The following is a 15,491-nucleotide window of genomic DNA, read 5'->3' as shown; positions in this document are numbered from 1 at the left end:
CTGGGAAGGAACAGGAACCTAGAAGAGATAAGGTTAGTGATGTAGTTCTTATGTAAGCTTCTTGAATTGCTTCGCTAATTATATTTTACTGCCAAGTGTGCAATTTATAGTCAGCAATTGTTTACTTTATGTTCAATTTATTGCTTATTATTTCAAAGCTTGACCATATCAAATAAAAGGAACAGTTCTGGATTTTTTGTTTGTTTGTTTTTTGTTTTTGTTTTTTTTGCAGAGCAGATACGTAAATGAAAAGGAGCTAGTAAATGTATATATAGATAAGGCCCTTTTGAAGTATTCCATTGCCTGTGCATAATATAGTATCAGACATTAAAATGTTCCCACGCCCCTATCATATATTAAATGTAATTTCAAAAATAAATACACAATAGAGAATTAGAAGCTTCTCTGCTAAAAGCACTGACTCTTTGCTTAGGCCTGCAGGTGGGTGACTAAAAGCAGGTTAAAGCCTGGCATCTCTGCCTTCTCTTTGTGTCTGACTCCTTTGTTACTTCAAACTTTGAGTCAGCTTTCCATGTAGGCATGCTAATACAGGATTTTTTAGCCATAAATTTACCTAGTCTAACTTATTTCATCTCCCTTCAAGACTGAGGACACCAAGATAAAAATAAAAAAGATATTTCCAGGGACATTCAACTGCCTGCTTTTACAATGTCCTGTTCTAGACCCCTGGAATGACACCTAGAAGTCCATAGTCATTGTTTTAAAGCTTCCAGGAATTGTGGGACCTTCCACACAGTTTATCTCATGAGACTGCCCCCCTAAGCAGGAGCATTCATCTCATGGGAACTGAATTTCTCTCTTTCAGGAACACAGGTCTAATTGATAAACATCCTGAGCAGTAAATGCACTTTGTTCCCTCAGCTAAGAACCTCTCTGAAGCCACCCTGCAGAACCAGAATTGAGATAATGATTAACCAGATCAATTTGACCCAGACTCTTAATTATGCATACCTCTCACCCCCTGCCCCAATTCTTCCTCTATTTAAACTTAAAGCTTATATCAGCTCCCCATGAGACCGTAGAACTCACTTTGCCTTCTCAATATGGCCTTATTGATTAATGTTCCTTTTCTGCTTTTCATCATTTGGTTTTGGGGGCCAGTAGCTACCTAATTTGTTGGGAGCCCCAGGCCTCTGGCCTGGGACTCTAGTAGCAGGTATGTATGAGTTTAATGGTATTTCAGATTATTGATTGACATAATATGCTGCTTAGTAGAATTTGAAAGTACGTATTAATTTTTGAGTCATTATGTTTTTTTTTTCCTCCGTAACTAAAGCTCAGATATTTTTATACCCAGTGGAAAAGAATATAGGTACCAGCCACACTGGGTCATAGGGTCTAATGGGTAAACTAAGTTTTCCTACATCTAAGCATCTACTCCAAGTATGATTAGAAGATTTAATCCAGATGAGCTGACACTGGGTCTTCTTCCAGTGTCCTGAACACTATGCCAAGTTGAGAAGCAGTTTGAGTCGAACTCTGAGTCAAATTTTCTCAGACTTTTCCCAATCTTTAAACAGTAATGGGTCATATGGTGGTACACTTTATTTAGGCAGTGTTAAGAAGCTGGGTAGATAAAAGTCTCTTGCTTGACTCATTTAAGTAAATTTGTAAGCCATGGAGGAAAAAGTCCATCCCTTGGGAGTTTGGAGACTGTAAATCAATCCATTAGACCCTAATTAATAGGAAATTTAGTTTCTGAAAATTAAATATATATTAAATATAATTAGATGAGCTTGGGATGAATCTATCCCTCAATCACTGTACTACAAAAATAACAACCCTCTCCCCACAGTAATATTGCATGGTTGGTTTTGAAGTAACTATGTCATATCAATACTTGAGTTTCATGTAGCAGACTATATTGACTAGTAACTTTAAAAATGGCAATCTCTCAAGTTGACACCTTATAAGTTTTATTATCCAGCCTATTTTTACTTATTCATATAATTGAGAAAAACATCTTTTGTCTAAATTATCCAGAATAATTGTTAACATTGTCAGTAAAATTTTACCTCAAGAGACTATCTGCCTTCTCAAGATGTTTGTTCTGCAGATTAGAACATAGGACAGAATGAGGGCATGGAAAGAGAAAGGAGATCAGAAAGCTTTTTAAAACTGGAAGAAACTAAGGAGATGATCTAATTCCAGACCAACTCATTTTATAGTTGAGGAAACTGACATCTCTTTCTGACCTTGCCCATGTCTGAGTCCCAGCAGCTGGTACTTTGTTGAATCTGGGAATTGAATGGGAACTTTGAATTCCAGGAATTCCATTCTTGAAAGAAGGCCAATGAATTGACATGGGGAATTTACTTAGAATTTTCCAAAATTTCTTCTCCTCTGAATGTGCTCTCTCCTCAGCCACTCACAACTCTAGCACTTCACCATTTTTCACTATACTTTTACAGCATCAGGTCCTTCCACATTTACCTTCCCAGCACTCCTGAAGAACAGTCTAGGCCCCTCAGGACTGATCAGTTGATTTTTTACCGTAGGCTCAGTTTCTCGAACTTTGCTTTCATACGCCTGTTGGTGACCTTGTTCAACATGCAGACTCTGATTCACTGGCCTGAACCAGGGACTGAGATCCTGCATTTCTAACAGGTTCCCAGAAGTTGCCACTGCTAGTCCAAAATCATACTTCTAGCAAATGTTGTCCACTTCTAACAAAAGCAATTTGGGCTTCTTTTCTCACATGTGAATGTTGCCATAATCTGTGGATGTGGGGCCACATTTTAGGTCCTTACTATGTTCTGCAGTAAGTACATGTTATTGCATTTCAGCTTCATAACCAACCAAACAAATTAGACTTGCTGCACAAATGAGAAAAACTGAGGCTCACAGAGGTTAAGATAATTGTTCAACACATAGGTATAGCTGCGATTTGAACTGGTACCCCGGGCCTTAGTCAGGTGATTGTGTTTCTAAAAGCTTTGGGTCCCATTTTTTTTAAATCAAAGTATCATACTCCACCCAGCCAAAGATTGCCATGTCACCATCACTACTTTCTTCTCAGCCCACCTGAGATGTGTACCTGGGGCTCTAGGGGTGGCAAAGTGCTTCCTACTGCACCTCAGGTGAAGCTACATGCAGTTGGAGTTTTGAGCCCTGAAGGATGGGGCTGACTTCCAAAGTCAAAAGACCCATGTAAGAAGCCTACTTGGTAATCCCATTTTTCTTTGTTTATTTGTTTTTGGTACCAGAGATTGAACCCAGGGGTGTTTAACCACTGGGCCACATCCCCAGCCCTTTTTTGTATTTTAGTGACAGGGTCTCACTGAGTTGCAAGTGCCTTACCACAGTTGCTGAATCCTCCTGCTTCAACCTCCTGAGTCTCTGAGATTATAGGTGTGCGCCACTGTCCCGGGCTCCAGTTTTGTTTAATTCAGGACACATCTTTTGGCCAAAGGCAGAGGCAAAAACGTCAGAGTTGAAGAAATAGGAATGGGTTTATGCCTAGTTGGAATACTCAGATTCTGTGTTCTCCAGCAGCGGAGTTTTCGGGGTATTGGCATTTGGGCAAAATCCAGAAAGTACTACTTCTTTGTTTCTTTCATTTCCCAGAGATGGAATCAATATTTTCATTGCACCTGATTTTTTTTTTTCATGTTCTGACTGTGGACTTTGAGATCATTAGATCTATTTTTTGAAGCTTAAGGAATCTTGATTTTCTGCCTTATCAACAATTAGCAACCTGTGATTTTTCTTAATCTTTGTTTAGTCAAAAAAAAAAATGATTAGAGGATCTATGCTTTAAAATAGGAAGGGGTGGAGGCCAGACAAATGGATACTTACACTCACTCGTGAGACTCTGTTCAATTCCTATAATACCATCCTGTACCGCCCCCACCTGCCCTTTGGCTGGAGTTTGAGCACAAAGCCTTCTCATGCTAGGCAAGTGCTCTACCACTGAGCTACACCTCCAGCCCCATGTTGCGTTTTTACTAAACATTTATTTCATTTTGACTTGCCTCGTCGTAGGCTGGATGTTTTCAATGGCAGGAAATACACTTTATTAATCTTTGTGTGCCTAGAGTTTCTTGACTAGCATTTTATTCAGCTATTTTGCTGGTCTGACTAAAGGACAAACTAGAATAATTTTAGAGGAAAAAAAGTTTATTTGGGGAATCATAGTTTCAGAGGTCTCAGTCCACAGACAGCTGGTTCGAGGTGAAGCTGAACTTCATGGCAGAAGACTGGGGCAGAGGGAAGCAGCTCACATGATGATCAGAAAGAAGAGAGAGAGAGAGAGAGAGAGAGAGAGAGAGAGAGAGAGAGAGAGAGAGACACTCCTCTCACCAGATACAAAATACCCCAAAGCCATGCACTGCCCACCTCCTCCAGCCACACCCTACCAGCCTTTAGTTACCACTCAGTTAATCCCCATTAGGGGATTAATTCACTGATTGGGTTAAGGACCTTATAGCCCAATAGTTTCTCCTCTAAACCTTCTTGCATTGTCTCACATCCAAACCATAACACCTAGTAAGGAACCATAGTAAGAGTTCAATACATATTTGAGGTTGAAAGAAAAAATGAAATATTGAAGAAAGGAATCTCATCAGGTTTAGAAACTGGTAACTTCAAACGGCACATTGACAGTACCAACAGTATATGTTACATATTCACAGTGTCTGGGATAATACTGGGCTGATTTTATAGGGGATGAAATATAATATGACCCTTGCGTCCTAAGAGCTTGTCACTTCTTTGTAATTTTACAACATAGAATACAGGGAGAACAGTTGGATCTTGGCTGAGAGTGTAAGAGGTAAGGGCCCTTCTCTGGGCTTAGCATTGTTTTAGAAGGAACAGCTCCTCCTGGGAGGGGTTCAGATGGGGACTGGTGTCCTGAAAATGCTTTTTTGCTCATCCATCCATCCTCCACCCTGCAAGACTAATGTAAAACACTGTTAGTCCCAGGCTGAGAGGCCAGTAAAAGGGACTGGCCAGAGCCAGCTAATTAGAGAGTAACAAACATTTGCTGGGACTTTCACAATAGTGGTGGTAGTTATCATTTGAGTTGCTGGTTTTTAACAGCTTGTCCTCTAATGCTACATCCCTGAATCTGTGCCTGAAAAATGGAAGGTACAGGCAGAAATGAAGTGGGAGAAACCATGCTGGCACAAAACCATTGAATGAAATTCTAAAACAAACTCCCATAGACCAGCAGACCACAACAATGCTCTAATTCTAATCACAGCATGAAGATAAAAACCACATTGGATTTTACTTTTTAAATATTTTATATTGTAATGCTGGGTCAAATTTCCAAGCCCCCCCCCCCCCGCTTTTATGACATAGCCATTGCATTTGCAATGAAACTTTATAAATGACATCTAAAACAGACAATCCATTCTTTACAAAAGAAATGTTAGACAGCACTAAATTGGTTTGTAATTCATTCAAAAAAGCATGGGGACTATACCTGAAATGATATTGAGGTATGATTTTATCTTTTACTTTATTCAATCCTCAGTCCTCATGAAAACCTTCCAAGGAGAGCAGCATAACTGCCACTCTCATTTTAAAGATTCAGAGATTGAGGTTTGGAGAGGTGGGATAAGTTTGCCTAGCAACAGTGAGGACTCATAACTCAAGAGCCCAGAGACTCTTCCTGCCTTTGAACGGAGGGATAGAATGATATTGGCCAAATTGTATTGTGTGCATGTAATGAATCCTACCATTATGCACAACTATAATGAAACAAAAAAATTGGACAAAAAGAAAGGATGGCCTATTAACACTCACTTATGTTCATTGGATATAACATGGGTGCTGTTGCCATGGGAGCCAGTGAAGGATTAGATTCACACCTGGGCCCTCTCTTTCTCAGTCTGCCTTCCCTTGTCGGGCCAGAGAGATGGCTATTAATTCACACCCAGGAAGTTATATCTCAACAAGCAGAAGTTTCCTTTCTTGTCTGGTGACTATACCTTTCCCAAAAGAGAACAATAGATCCATGAATGGTACCCAGACTCACATCCTCTCATGGGCCGGCTTCCTAGTAGTGTATTCCTTCGCCTCTGAGGGTGGATATTTTTGCATCCCTTTGAGTGTTGATGCTGGAATGTCAGCAAGAAGCTGGCTCCATTCTGGATCAATTCAGGGTGCATTTTGCTGCCTCTCCTTTTGTCTGAGATTTCATCCACTGGTACCCTACACAGTCATTAAAGTCTCACTCTTGACCAAGTCTCTGGGACAAATATGCTATCTGGAGTCTACAAGTCATGACACCCAGTGGTTCATTAGGTACCAGTCTTCCCAGGGCAAGCAAGAGTGGAGAGTTTAATCTTTCTAGGTTTTAAATCACGAAGAGAATGATCAGTCAGGAGAATAGCCAGCCACTCTGCATTTTAAGTGACCCACTCACTGCTTAAAAACAGCTTTCTGGAAACTATCAGAAATGCCATTGTCTAGATCCACAGGGTAAACCAAAGGATAACTGGGAGAGTAGAACAGAATCACTGAAAAAAAGGAGGTTTCAATTTCAGCAGTCTTTCCTGTGCCCTTCACTTTTTTTTTAACCCTAGGATTTATTTCAAACACAATTTGGTCCAGTTAAGGGTTTCAGGGAGATAGAACCAAAGAAATAACCAGACCCACCCCCAGCCAAATTTACAGCTCTATCTCCACCTCTCAGAGTAGGTGCAGTTTAAGTAGTCTGAGCTCTATGCACCCAAAGGACAATAGACAGGTGGCACTTCCCAAGTGAAACCCCAACATGAACTTTATTTTTTGTTTGAAGGCAGCAGGATGGAGACCTGCAGGGGGTCCTCTGAATAAGACTTGTTAATTTGCCCCATTGTTTTTTTGGTGTTGCTGACTTCCTATGAACTGGTCAGTGCCTGGCTAATTTCTTCCTGTGTGTGTTTGTCCTGAAGTGTCCTTAGCAGGTTTGTGAATTCCTGTGCCCTCCTCTTTGTTTTTATTCCAAAATTTCTAAAATTTATTTTAATTGGCAAATAATAATATGTATATTAATTGAATAGATATGATGTTTCAAACAGGTGAAGGTTGCTCCTTCACCATTCCACGTGGGACACTGGGGGAGATCAGAGGATTCAGAAGTTCTTAGATTGAGGAGAGGATCAGGAGAGAGCATGCTCTCCCTTCTTTCCTCTTCTCATCTGCTCTCCACAGTCACTGTATTTTAAGGTTCATTTCCTGGTTCATTAGCAAGTCACTGAATCTAAATATGGTTTCTCTAATCAGGGAATTCTGGTTAACAAAGTGACTTTTTTCCTTTAGTGTCTCCGAAGACATTCAATGGTTGATTCTGTTTTTTTTAAGAAGCTCCTGAAATATTCAATATGCTGTAGCTAAAGAGGCAATTTAAAAGGACTGAATCTTGACAGCAACCCAATATAAATAGTTCCCTGAGATAAGAAAGGAATCAAACTTCTCAAAGAGTTAAGCTGTAAGTAGATCTAATACGAACGAAACAGGACAGCCGTGAGGAAAAATGGCTTCCATGCACCTAAACGATTTCGTGAACCTTGTGAACTTTGCTGTCACACGATTGTGTGTTTAATAATTAACTTTCGTATCATTAATGAAGTTACTGATATTCCAGATTTTAATGTCTTGAGTCCTATTTGTGCAGGTAACTTCCTCAAATTAGATTTTAGCGAGGGTATGATATTTGTTGGTTTGGCCTCTTTCTGGTTTGGGGACCATGGGAAATGCTCTCTTGGCAGCCAGGGCAGCATAGTGTCTCCGTGGATGTGCTCCTCAGTGCCTCCTGAGCACCTTCTGAGCCAAGTACCACAGGCACTCTGCCAGAAGTTGGTATCTTTTGCTGTTCCTTTAAATGAAGTGTGCATTGTTGTATATAAAGTTGGAGGGGCAAAGGTGAGAAAAAGAGACCAAAGAGTTATAGTATCTTCAAAGCTCCTTATTTTATCTCATATGATCACTGCAATAATCCTGGGAAACAGGTACGGTCACTAACAACAGCCATTATTGGGCTCTGGCAACAGTGAGATAGAAATGCTATTAGGTACAAGAGCTTTATGGACTCTCTTTGAAGGCTGCAGATCGTGCTGGGAAATTCTTCCCAGTTGCAGGTAAGGACCTGTAGGCAGACAGAGGTTAAGCGAATGAGATCTAAGGTTACCCAGCTTGTTGATGACCAGGAAAGAACCTGAATCTAGGTCCTGTCTAGGCCTGCATTTGTGCTTGTATCAGTGCTCCAGGAAATCTTGTGACAGCAGCCAAACCATCCCCGTTCCCACAGAATGCTTCAATCCAAATGCCTCCTTGTTGCTGTTAGAAAAGGTTTTCTTTTACAGTAATTCATGAAACCATTATATTAACTCCTGATATCTTTCAGCAAATATCAGAGAACGTCTTTCAAATCTACAGAAATACCTTGATGCCTTGATATGTATAGTTTGATCTTTCTAAAATTTTGACCTAGTCCACTTATAGAGTATTTTATGCACAATTTAATGACTAATTATAAAGGCTACTAATTCTGCTCATGAAATAGAACATCGCTGGCATCATAGAATCTCAAATGTCCCTCTCCAGTTGCAACCCCCTTCTCCTCCCAAGCGGTAACTTCTATCCTGTTTATGTGATATTTATTTCTTACTTTTCCTCATAGTTTTACCTCCTGTGTTTGAGTCTCTACAGTGTAGGTTTGTTTTATGTGCTTTAACATTGCTATAAATGAAGACATAACATATGGTGTGTGTTAGTTAGTTTTAACTAGTTAGTTAGTTCTTTAAAAGTCATTTTCTTTTTAAAAATTTTCCCCTTTAGGAAACTCTGAGCCAAGAGTCATGGCAGCCAAACCCAAGCTCTACTACTTTAATGGCCGAGGCAGGATGGAGTCCATCCGCTGGCTGCTGGCTGCAGCTGGAGTGGAGGTTGGTTCCTGATTGGGAAGAGGAAGTACGGTATCTGGGTGGGTGTGCAGTCCCCCTTCCCCCTTCAAAATTCAGGATTGTGCCTTCAAGTTGTATCTACTCTTTCCCTTTCCAACTGTTTTCCTTTTAAGAGGTAAGGGAGGGGTAGGGGTAGGAAAGGAGTTGGGGATCTGGAAGTGATCTGGAAGCTTTGTAGGAATGAAAGGATCTTAGTGGATCTCAAGATTAAGGAGAGAGAGGAGACCCACATCTGACTCATCTTCTCCACTGGGACCAGCTGATTTTGGGGGGTCATTTCTGTCCGACTATAGCACCTCAGTCATGTAATACTCATGGCCACCAGCTGGAACCTTACACCCAGCTAAGTTCTCCCCTGTGGGACCATCCCTTAACACTGAATTCCCTCTCCACTGACTTCTCTTAAGTGTCTCAAAATTGTTTTTTGTCGTGCAAGTATAGACTTATGAAGGATCAGGCTGAGGGTCAGGCGAGTGAAGCACCTACAGTGCAGAATTTAGGGAGGCACGGCTTCTCAGACCTTAGCTCTTATGCCCTAGGTGTCTCACTAGTTAGTCCCAGCCTTAATCACATGTCCCCAAACTGCCCTGCTCCTCTTTGAGTCAATATTTACATTCCATCAAGGACCTTGCCTTAAAGACAGTGATCTTAGAATCCTTGCTTCATGAGTGGTGGAGTTGCTGTAGATAGGGAAGTTTGTCATAAAGTTACAATAATGTCTCTCTGTTCTTTATCTAGTTTGAAGAAGAATTTATTGAAACAAAAGAACATTATGAGAAGTTGCAGAAAGGTGAGTCTAGGTTAATTCAATGTTATTAGAAAAAATAGAAACTTGTTTCTGGAAACATTCATTCTGATATAGAACACGGGGCTGGAGAATGTCAGCTGTGAGAAAAGGCAAGCACACAGCATGCTGGCTAACATTGATTGATTGGTTCCTCTGTCCCTGGCGTACAGCTAGATGCCTTGTCTGCATCAGCAATTCAGCCTTCACAAATACTCATCAAGGAGGTTACGGTGGGAAACTCAGTTAAGCATGGACTCAGCAGTGCTGAATGCTCAGTGATCCCCTCCCATTGAAGAACACTTTGAGAATTCTTAAATGCTCACCCAGGGGATCTGAGGGGAGGAAGCTTGAGGGAGTATTCTCTACTTCTCACAGTTCACTTTTAATTTTTTTCTCAGATTAACAGAAACCATTTTTATCAAATCATAATAGATAATCCACAATGTAGAACTCAGACGGTGGAAAATATTTGATTTTTTTTCACTAAATATTGACCAAAGAAAAAGACCTTAATTATTACAATTCCCTAGGAAAATTTCCCACACTGGGAGAAAAGTCTAGCATTTTAATAGTATTTCTTAAGTTTCTAACAGACACAATGTTATTGTCCTTATCAAAGAAAACACAAGCGAGCATCCCCACTGTTGTTGATAAACAATCATGACGTTTTTACAAATTATTTTTAAGAAGGCCGTTCAGCCAGGGCTGGGGATGTGGCTCAAGCGGTAGCGCGCTCGCCTGGCATGCGTGCAGCCCGGGTTCGATCCTCAGCACCACATACAAAGATGTTGTGTCCGCCGAGAACTAAAAAAAATAATAAAATATTAAAAATTCTCTCTCTCTCACTCTCTCTTAAAAAAAAAAAAAAAAAAAAAGAAGGCTGTTCAGCCAGTCGTTAGCAGACTGTCACTGATAAACTGTTTGATTCTGGACAAGACTTTTAACTTCTCTGCCTCTCTGTCTCTTTTCCAGAAAATAAAAATAATCTCAGTGGTGGTAGATTACAGTGTACCCGTAGATCTTAGTGACGTGGGGGGAGGTCTGGTTATCCTTTCCCTGATTCTTGTTCAGGAACCTTATTATCTGTTATTCCTCTTTACTTCTGCCTTATTCCACTCCAAGCAAGGAGAGCCCCTGATACAAGTATGGGCTAAATATATACAAATTGAGTAAGTGACTAGCTCCATATGCCATTCCATGAACATTCTGGCAGGAAGTGCTCCCTAACAGTCTCTGACATACCCAGTCCTTCCTGAGCCTGTGGGGCAGCTATTGCACTGGGAACATTCTCGTGGGCCTTACCGTTGTTTGTGAACAGGAAGCAGGGAGGCACAGCAGAGAGCGCCAGATGAGTCAGAAGGCCCACTTCTGTTGGCCTCGCCATCCCTGAACTGTATGAATTTGGGCAAATCACATTCACATCCCTTGGCCTCGGCAGTGTCTTCTATAAAATGAGGGAATTAAACTAAGCGATATCAAAGACCCTTTCCTGCCCTCTAAATCTGAGATTTAAAAAATCGGCCTAAGATCATCAACTCCTAGAAGTGGGCATCAGTAGTAATTTAATGTTTGTGCCACTCACAAGCAGTAGCACATGCCCAGCTGTTAGGGGTTCATTCAATATTGAACAAATGTGAAAATACCTTCAGAGAATGGAGGCTTTGTATCCTCCCTATTAACAATAGTACTAATATTTCCAAAGCTTTAACTTATTCTTATTCAAAGAAACTGGATAAGATGGCAGGACAGATACTTACAGATTGGAAAATAGGCTCAGAGAAGTCAAAGACTTGCCTAATTCATCTAAGTAGAAAGAGACACTGGTTCTCAGCAGCTGTCACTGGTTTGGGGGGTATTCTCTATGATATTCATACCATGATAAACCTGCTTCACAGTGCAGTTCTCAGACTATATTCCCATCATTGAGCAGTGCTTGACTTATGTATGTAGGCAATTAGTTACAAAAAAAAAGAGAATTTAATTTTTATTTCATTGAATATTATTGGCAGTGTTTGTCTTTTACATATCTCATTTTATCTTCTCAAAATCCTCCTAGATAGACACTACTGCTATTTTAGAGACAGGAATCTCAAGTTTAAATAAGTAATTTGTCCAAAGTCACATGGCTGAAGGGGGCTGAAGCTGACATTGAACCCAGGTGTGCCTGGGTTCTTGCTGTCACGTCCATTATGCAGCTGTGGATGCTTTGCATGAGACCAGATGTACTTTGGGAAGAATGCAGAATCCCAGACTCCTTCCCTGAGGAATGGGGAGGGCATTTTTTAACAACCCTCACCACAGATTTATTCAGCCTAAATGTTGAGAACCAGAAACACTTATACTCTAACACAGTTAATGTGGAAAGTCTTTAAAAATCAAGATTGATCAACACACAAAAATACAATAAAATGCATTTAAAATTTTGGCTTTTAAAGATCTCATCTTATCTTTCCAAAATATTGCTGGAGGGCTGGGGTTGTGGCTCAGAGGTAAAGCACTTGCCTACCATGCATGAGGCACTGGGTTCGATCCTCAGCACCACAAAAAAATAAAATAAAGATATCGTGTCCACCTATAACTAAAAAATGGCTCCCTAGCTAAAATGGTGAATCTGATGCCAAAATCTTGCTAGATAGACACTATTGCTACTGCAACAAACAGTAGGCATTTCCTCAATTACTGGGATCTGTAACTCATCACTTTGGCTGAAAACCAAAAATCACTCAGTGGACTATCCTTCGTCAAAGAATGTCTTACCCTTTCTTTGTTCAAACTACAGATGGATGCCTGCTTTTTGGCCAAGTGCCTTTGGTTGAAATTGATGGAATGATGCTGACACAGACTAGAGCTATCCTCAGCTATCTTGCTGCCAAGTACAACTTGTATGGAAAGGACCTGAAGGAGAGAGTCAGGTACCATACTGTTCATTCCTGTAGTTGAGTTTTGTTCAAGCTTCTGTAGTTCTGCATCAACTGAGACCTAGTTCAAGTGTACCTTTCAGCCTGGACTGAAAGGAGAAAGCTCGGGGGACAATGGGTCATGCTGTGCTAGACCTGGTATGTCTTATGTAGAATTCTGAACAAATATTCCACATCTCCCCTTGTTTGTGCATGTACTTCATAGTGGTCTGCATGTAACATTCTCATATTCTCTACTAGCAACATATGTTTTCAGAAGATGACTTGGTAAATGATTCTACATAAAGGTGGAAATAGCTGGTTTGGCAAATAAATATTGAGCATTTTATCAATGATCGATTTATCATAAGCAACACTGTATAACATATCATCTTGATACAGTGATTTGGGGCTGGGGTATAACTCAGTGGTTATAGCATGCCCTACATTTAATCTCTGGTGCTTCAATATAAAGAAAGAAGGTGAAACAGAACAACTTAAAGCAACAAGCATTTATTATTGCTCACTTGTCTATGGGTCATCTTAGTGGTTGGTTTTTCTGGGCCACACTTGACTTACTCCAACAGGCCTCAGTCATATGATGTGGTCAGCCAAACAGTAGCCATGTGTCTCTCGCTTTGGGTGTTGGCTGACTTTTGGGGGAGAAAAGGGCCATGTGTCTCTCATTCTTTCATCTTGAGCTTGTCCTCATGGTAGCTAGGCAGGGTTCTGAGAGGAAGAGTGAAAGTACACAGACTTCTTAATTTCTGGGCTCAGAACTGGTTCCTCATCATTTTCACCTCATTTTATTAGTCAGAGAAGGTCACAGGGTCAGCCTGGGAAATAGGCCTCACCTCGGATGGGAGGAGCTGCCAAGACTCCTCATATATCTATTGGAGGGTGAAGGATTGCCGCCATCCCCCACCTCCCATCTATGTAACATAAGCATCTTCTCTGCGGTCCACCTTGCTAGCCCTAACAGAGGATGATTGGATTATTAGCCCTAAAGAATAGTTTCATGGTGAATAAGTAGACTTAAGACAAAACAAAGACTTGCAACTATAAAACTTTATCTGGATTTTGGGTCAAGTGGCCTTTTCTTTGGTTCCTAAAATCTTATTACCATAAATGTGGAATGGAAGGATGGTTAGTATACATAGAAGACAAGCTAGAACAAAGCCAAGTTCCGTGTTTAGAAAAAGGAGAGCAAGTGCATAAAGTAGAAATGTACAAAGTCCATAAAAAGGAAAAGCCCACCCAGCTTTCCCACCTCTCCATCTTTAAGACAGGTTTGTCATTACAGCCTGCAATCCCAAACCTACATGGCCTAGGGAGCAAAGTCAAACTGTGTGAATGAAGCCCTCTGTAACCATGTAAATAAGTATTTATATGCAAAAGCAGTCTCTTTCTCATTGTTTTGATGTGTATTTTTCATTGTTTTCTTTCCTTTAAGATGTGTGCGCTTAGCTACAGACAAAATCATTGATATTATTTCTTTAGATTAGGCATAGATTATAATAGACAAGTGGGTCAGATGGCAATCTAACATGGAAGAAAAATGATTTGTAATCCAAATTCATTATTCTTTTGTGTGCTGTTAAAAGCAAAGATAGACTACAGAATATCATTAAACTAAATTTTTTGAATACTTGACACATAATGGGGGATACAAGGACCATCAGTAGAGCAAACTGCCACAGCAACCCAATGCACTAGTTGGCCAGTAAATAATTGTGATGCATCTACTTTTATTGGTTTTTTAAAAAATGTCTTTTAAAAGAGTGCTTTTCAATGAAAAAAAAAATTTAAAGGGAATGAAAACCAAACTGTTTATGTGACCTGCCTAGCTTTCTTAGTTTCCAGGTCTATGGAAGACCTGTTAAATAATCTATCTCCTCTAAATTGATGAGAAAGTTCTAGTATTAAAAGTTTTGTACTTTTGATAAACTTATGAGTTCAGTTTTTGAAACCATAACAATCCAAGCATTTGCTTATGGCAGATTTCAACTTAAAGGCATCCATCAATTCTGTTTTTTAAATTGGTGCATTTAATTGGTGCATTATTTATCAGGATAGTGGATTTTATTGTGGTAATATTTATGTGTACATACAACTGTGATTTCATCAATTTTTTTTCATACATCCTTATATTCAATAAACATTTCCAGAGACCCTACTACATTACTTGGCTGGATCTGGTACCCAAAATTACTGATGAGAATGGAAGCTTAAGGGAAGAATCAAAAATTGTTTGTTCCGATGACTATTTAATATACCATGAAGTGTTAGACCAGGAAACCATGTATCTGTTTTGTCAGGATTGACATGTACACTGATGGCACCCTGGACCTGATGATAATGATTGCGCGAGCTGCCTTCCAACCCCCCAAGGAGAAAGAGGAAAATTATGCTGAAATTATGAAGAAAGCTAAAACCCGTTACTTCCCCACCTTTGAAAAGGTAAGCTGTAGGGACCCAGAGCTTTTGTTTCTCCTGTCACAAAGAATACTTAAAGAGTCAGTATCTGAAAAGCCAAGAGGATCAAAACTTTAGTGAGGATTCTATAACAAACAACAGGTGAATAACAGAATTGGAATAAGGCAAGTGCAATTTCTCTTCTGATTTCTAAAAATAAGCCATCAGCCCAAAGAGTCACCACTTGAATTTGCTGTCAAGGTGCATTTTTAGGCCTAGTAGCGGACAGTAATTGTGCCTCAATCAAAAGACAAAAATCTGTTCAAACTTTTCTGAAGCCATTCTGTCATGAGTGTGCAGCTGGTAAAGGTCCAAACCTCCAGGGCAGCCTGGGGAACAAGAAAAACTTGACAGCGTAACTTCCATTGTTATGCCAGATTCGTGGGACCCTAATAGACCTCCAGGAGCTGAATC

At 40.2% G+C, this 15,491-nt stretch overlaps 1 protein-coding gene across 3 annotated transcripts in view; it reads left to right on the top strand.

Moving 5' to 3' along the window:
• LOC308648862 (glutathione S-transferase A1) overlaps positions 1–15,491 on the top strand; it is a 61,005-nt gene continuing 45,514 nt past the window's right edge. For 2 of the 3 annotated variants that reach the window (XM_081293942.1, XM_081293943.1), the window contains exons 1-5: positions 1–32; positions 8,794–8,900; positions 9,657–9,708; positions 12,485–12,617; positions 14,921–15,062. In XM_081293942.1, the coding sequence (XP_081150068.1) occupies positions 8,814–8,900; positions 9,657–9,708; positions 12,485–12,617; positions 14,921–15,062 (414 nt within the window). In that variant the 5' untranslated portion in view covers positions 1–32; positions 8,794–8,813. Of the gene's footprint in view, positions 33–8,793; positions 8,901–9,656; positions 9,709–12,484; positions 12,618–14,920; positions 15,063–15,491 lie in introns of those variants that run through there. The other variant, XM_081293944.1, reaches the window with a different exon arrangement.

This window comes from Spermophilus citellus (genome assembly GCF_964194105.1).
Source record: "Spermophilus citellus genome assembly, chromosome: 5".
Classification (NCBI taxonomy): Eukaryota; Metazoa; Chordata; class Mammalia; order Rodentia; family Sciuridae; genus Spermophilus; species Spermophilus citellus.
The sequence above is the reverse complement of the archived record's forward strand: the minus strand, read 5'-3'. Positions and strand labels throughout refer to the sequence as shown.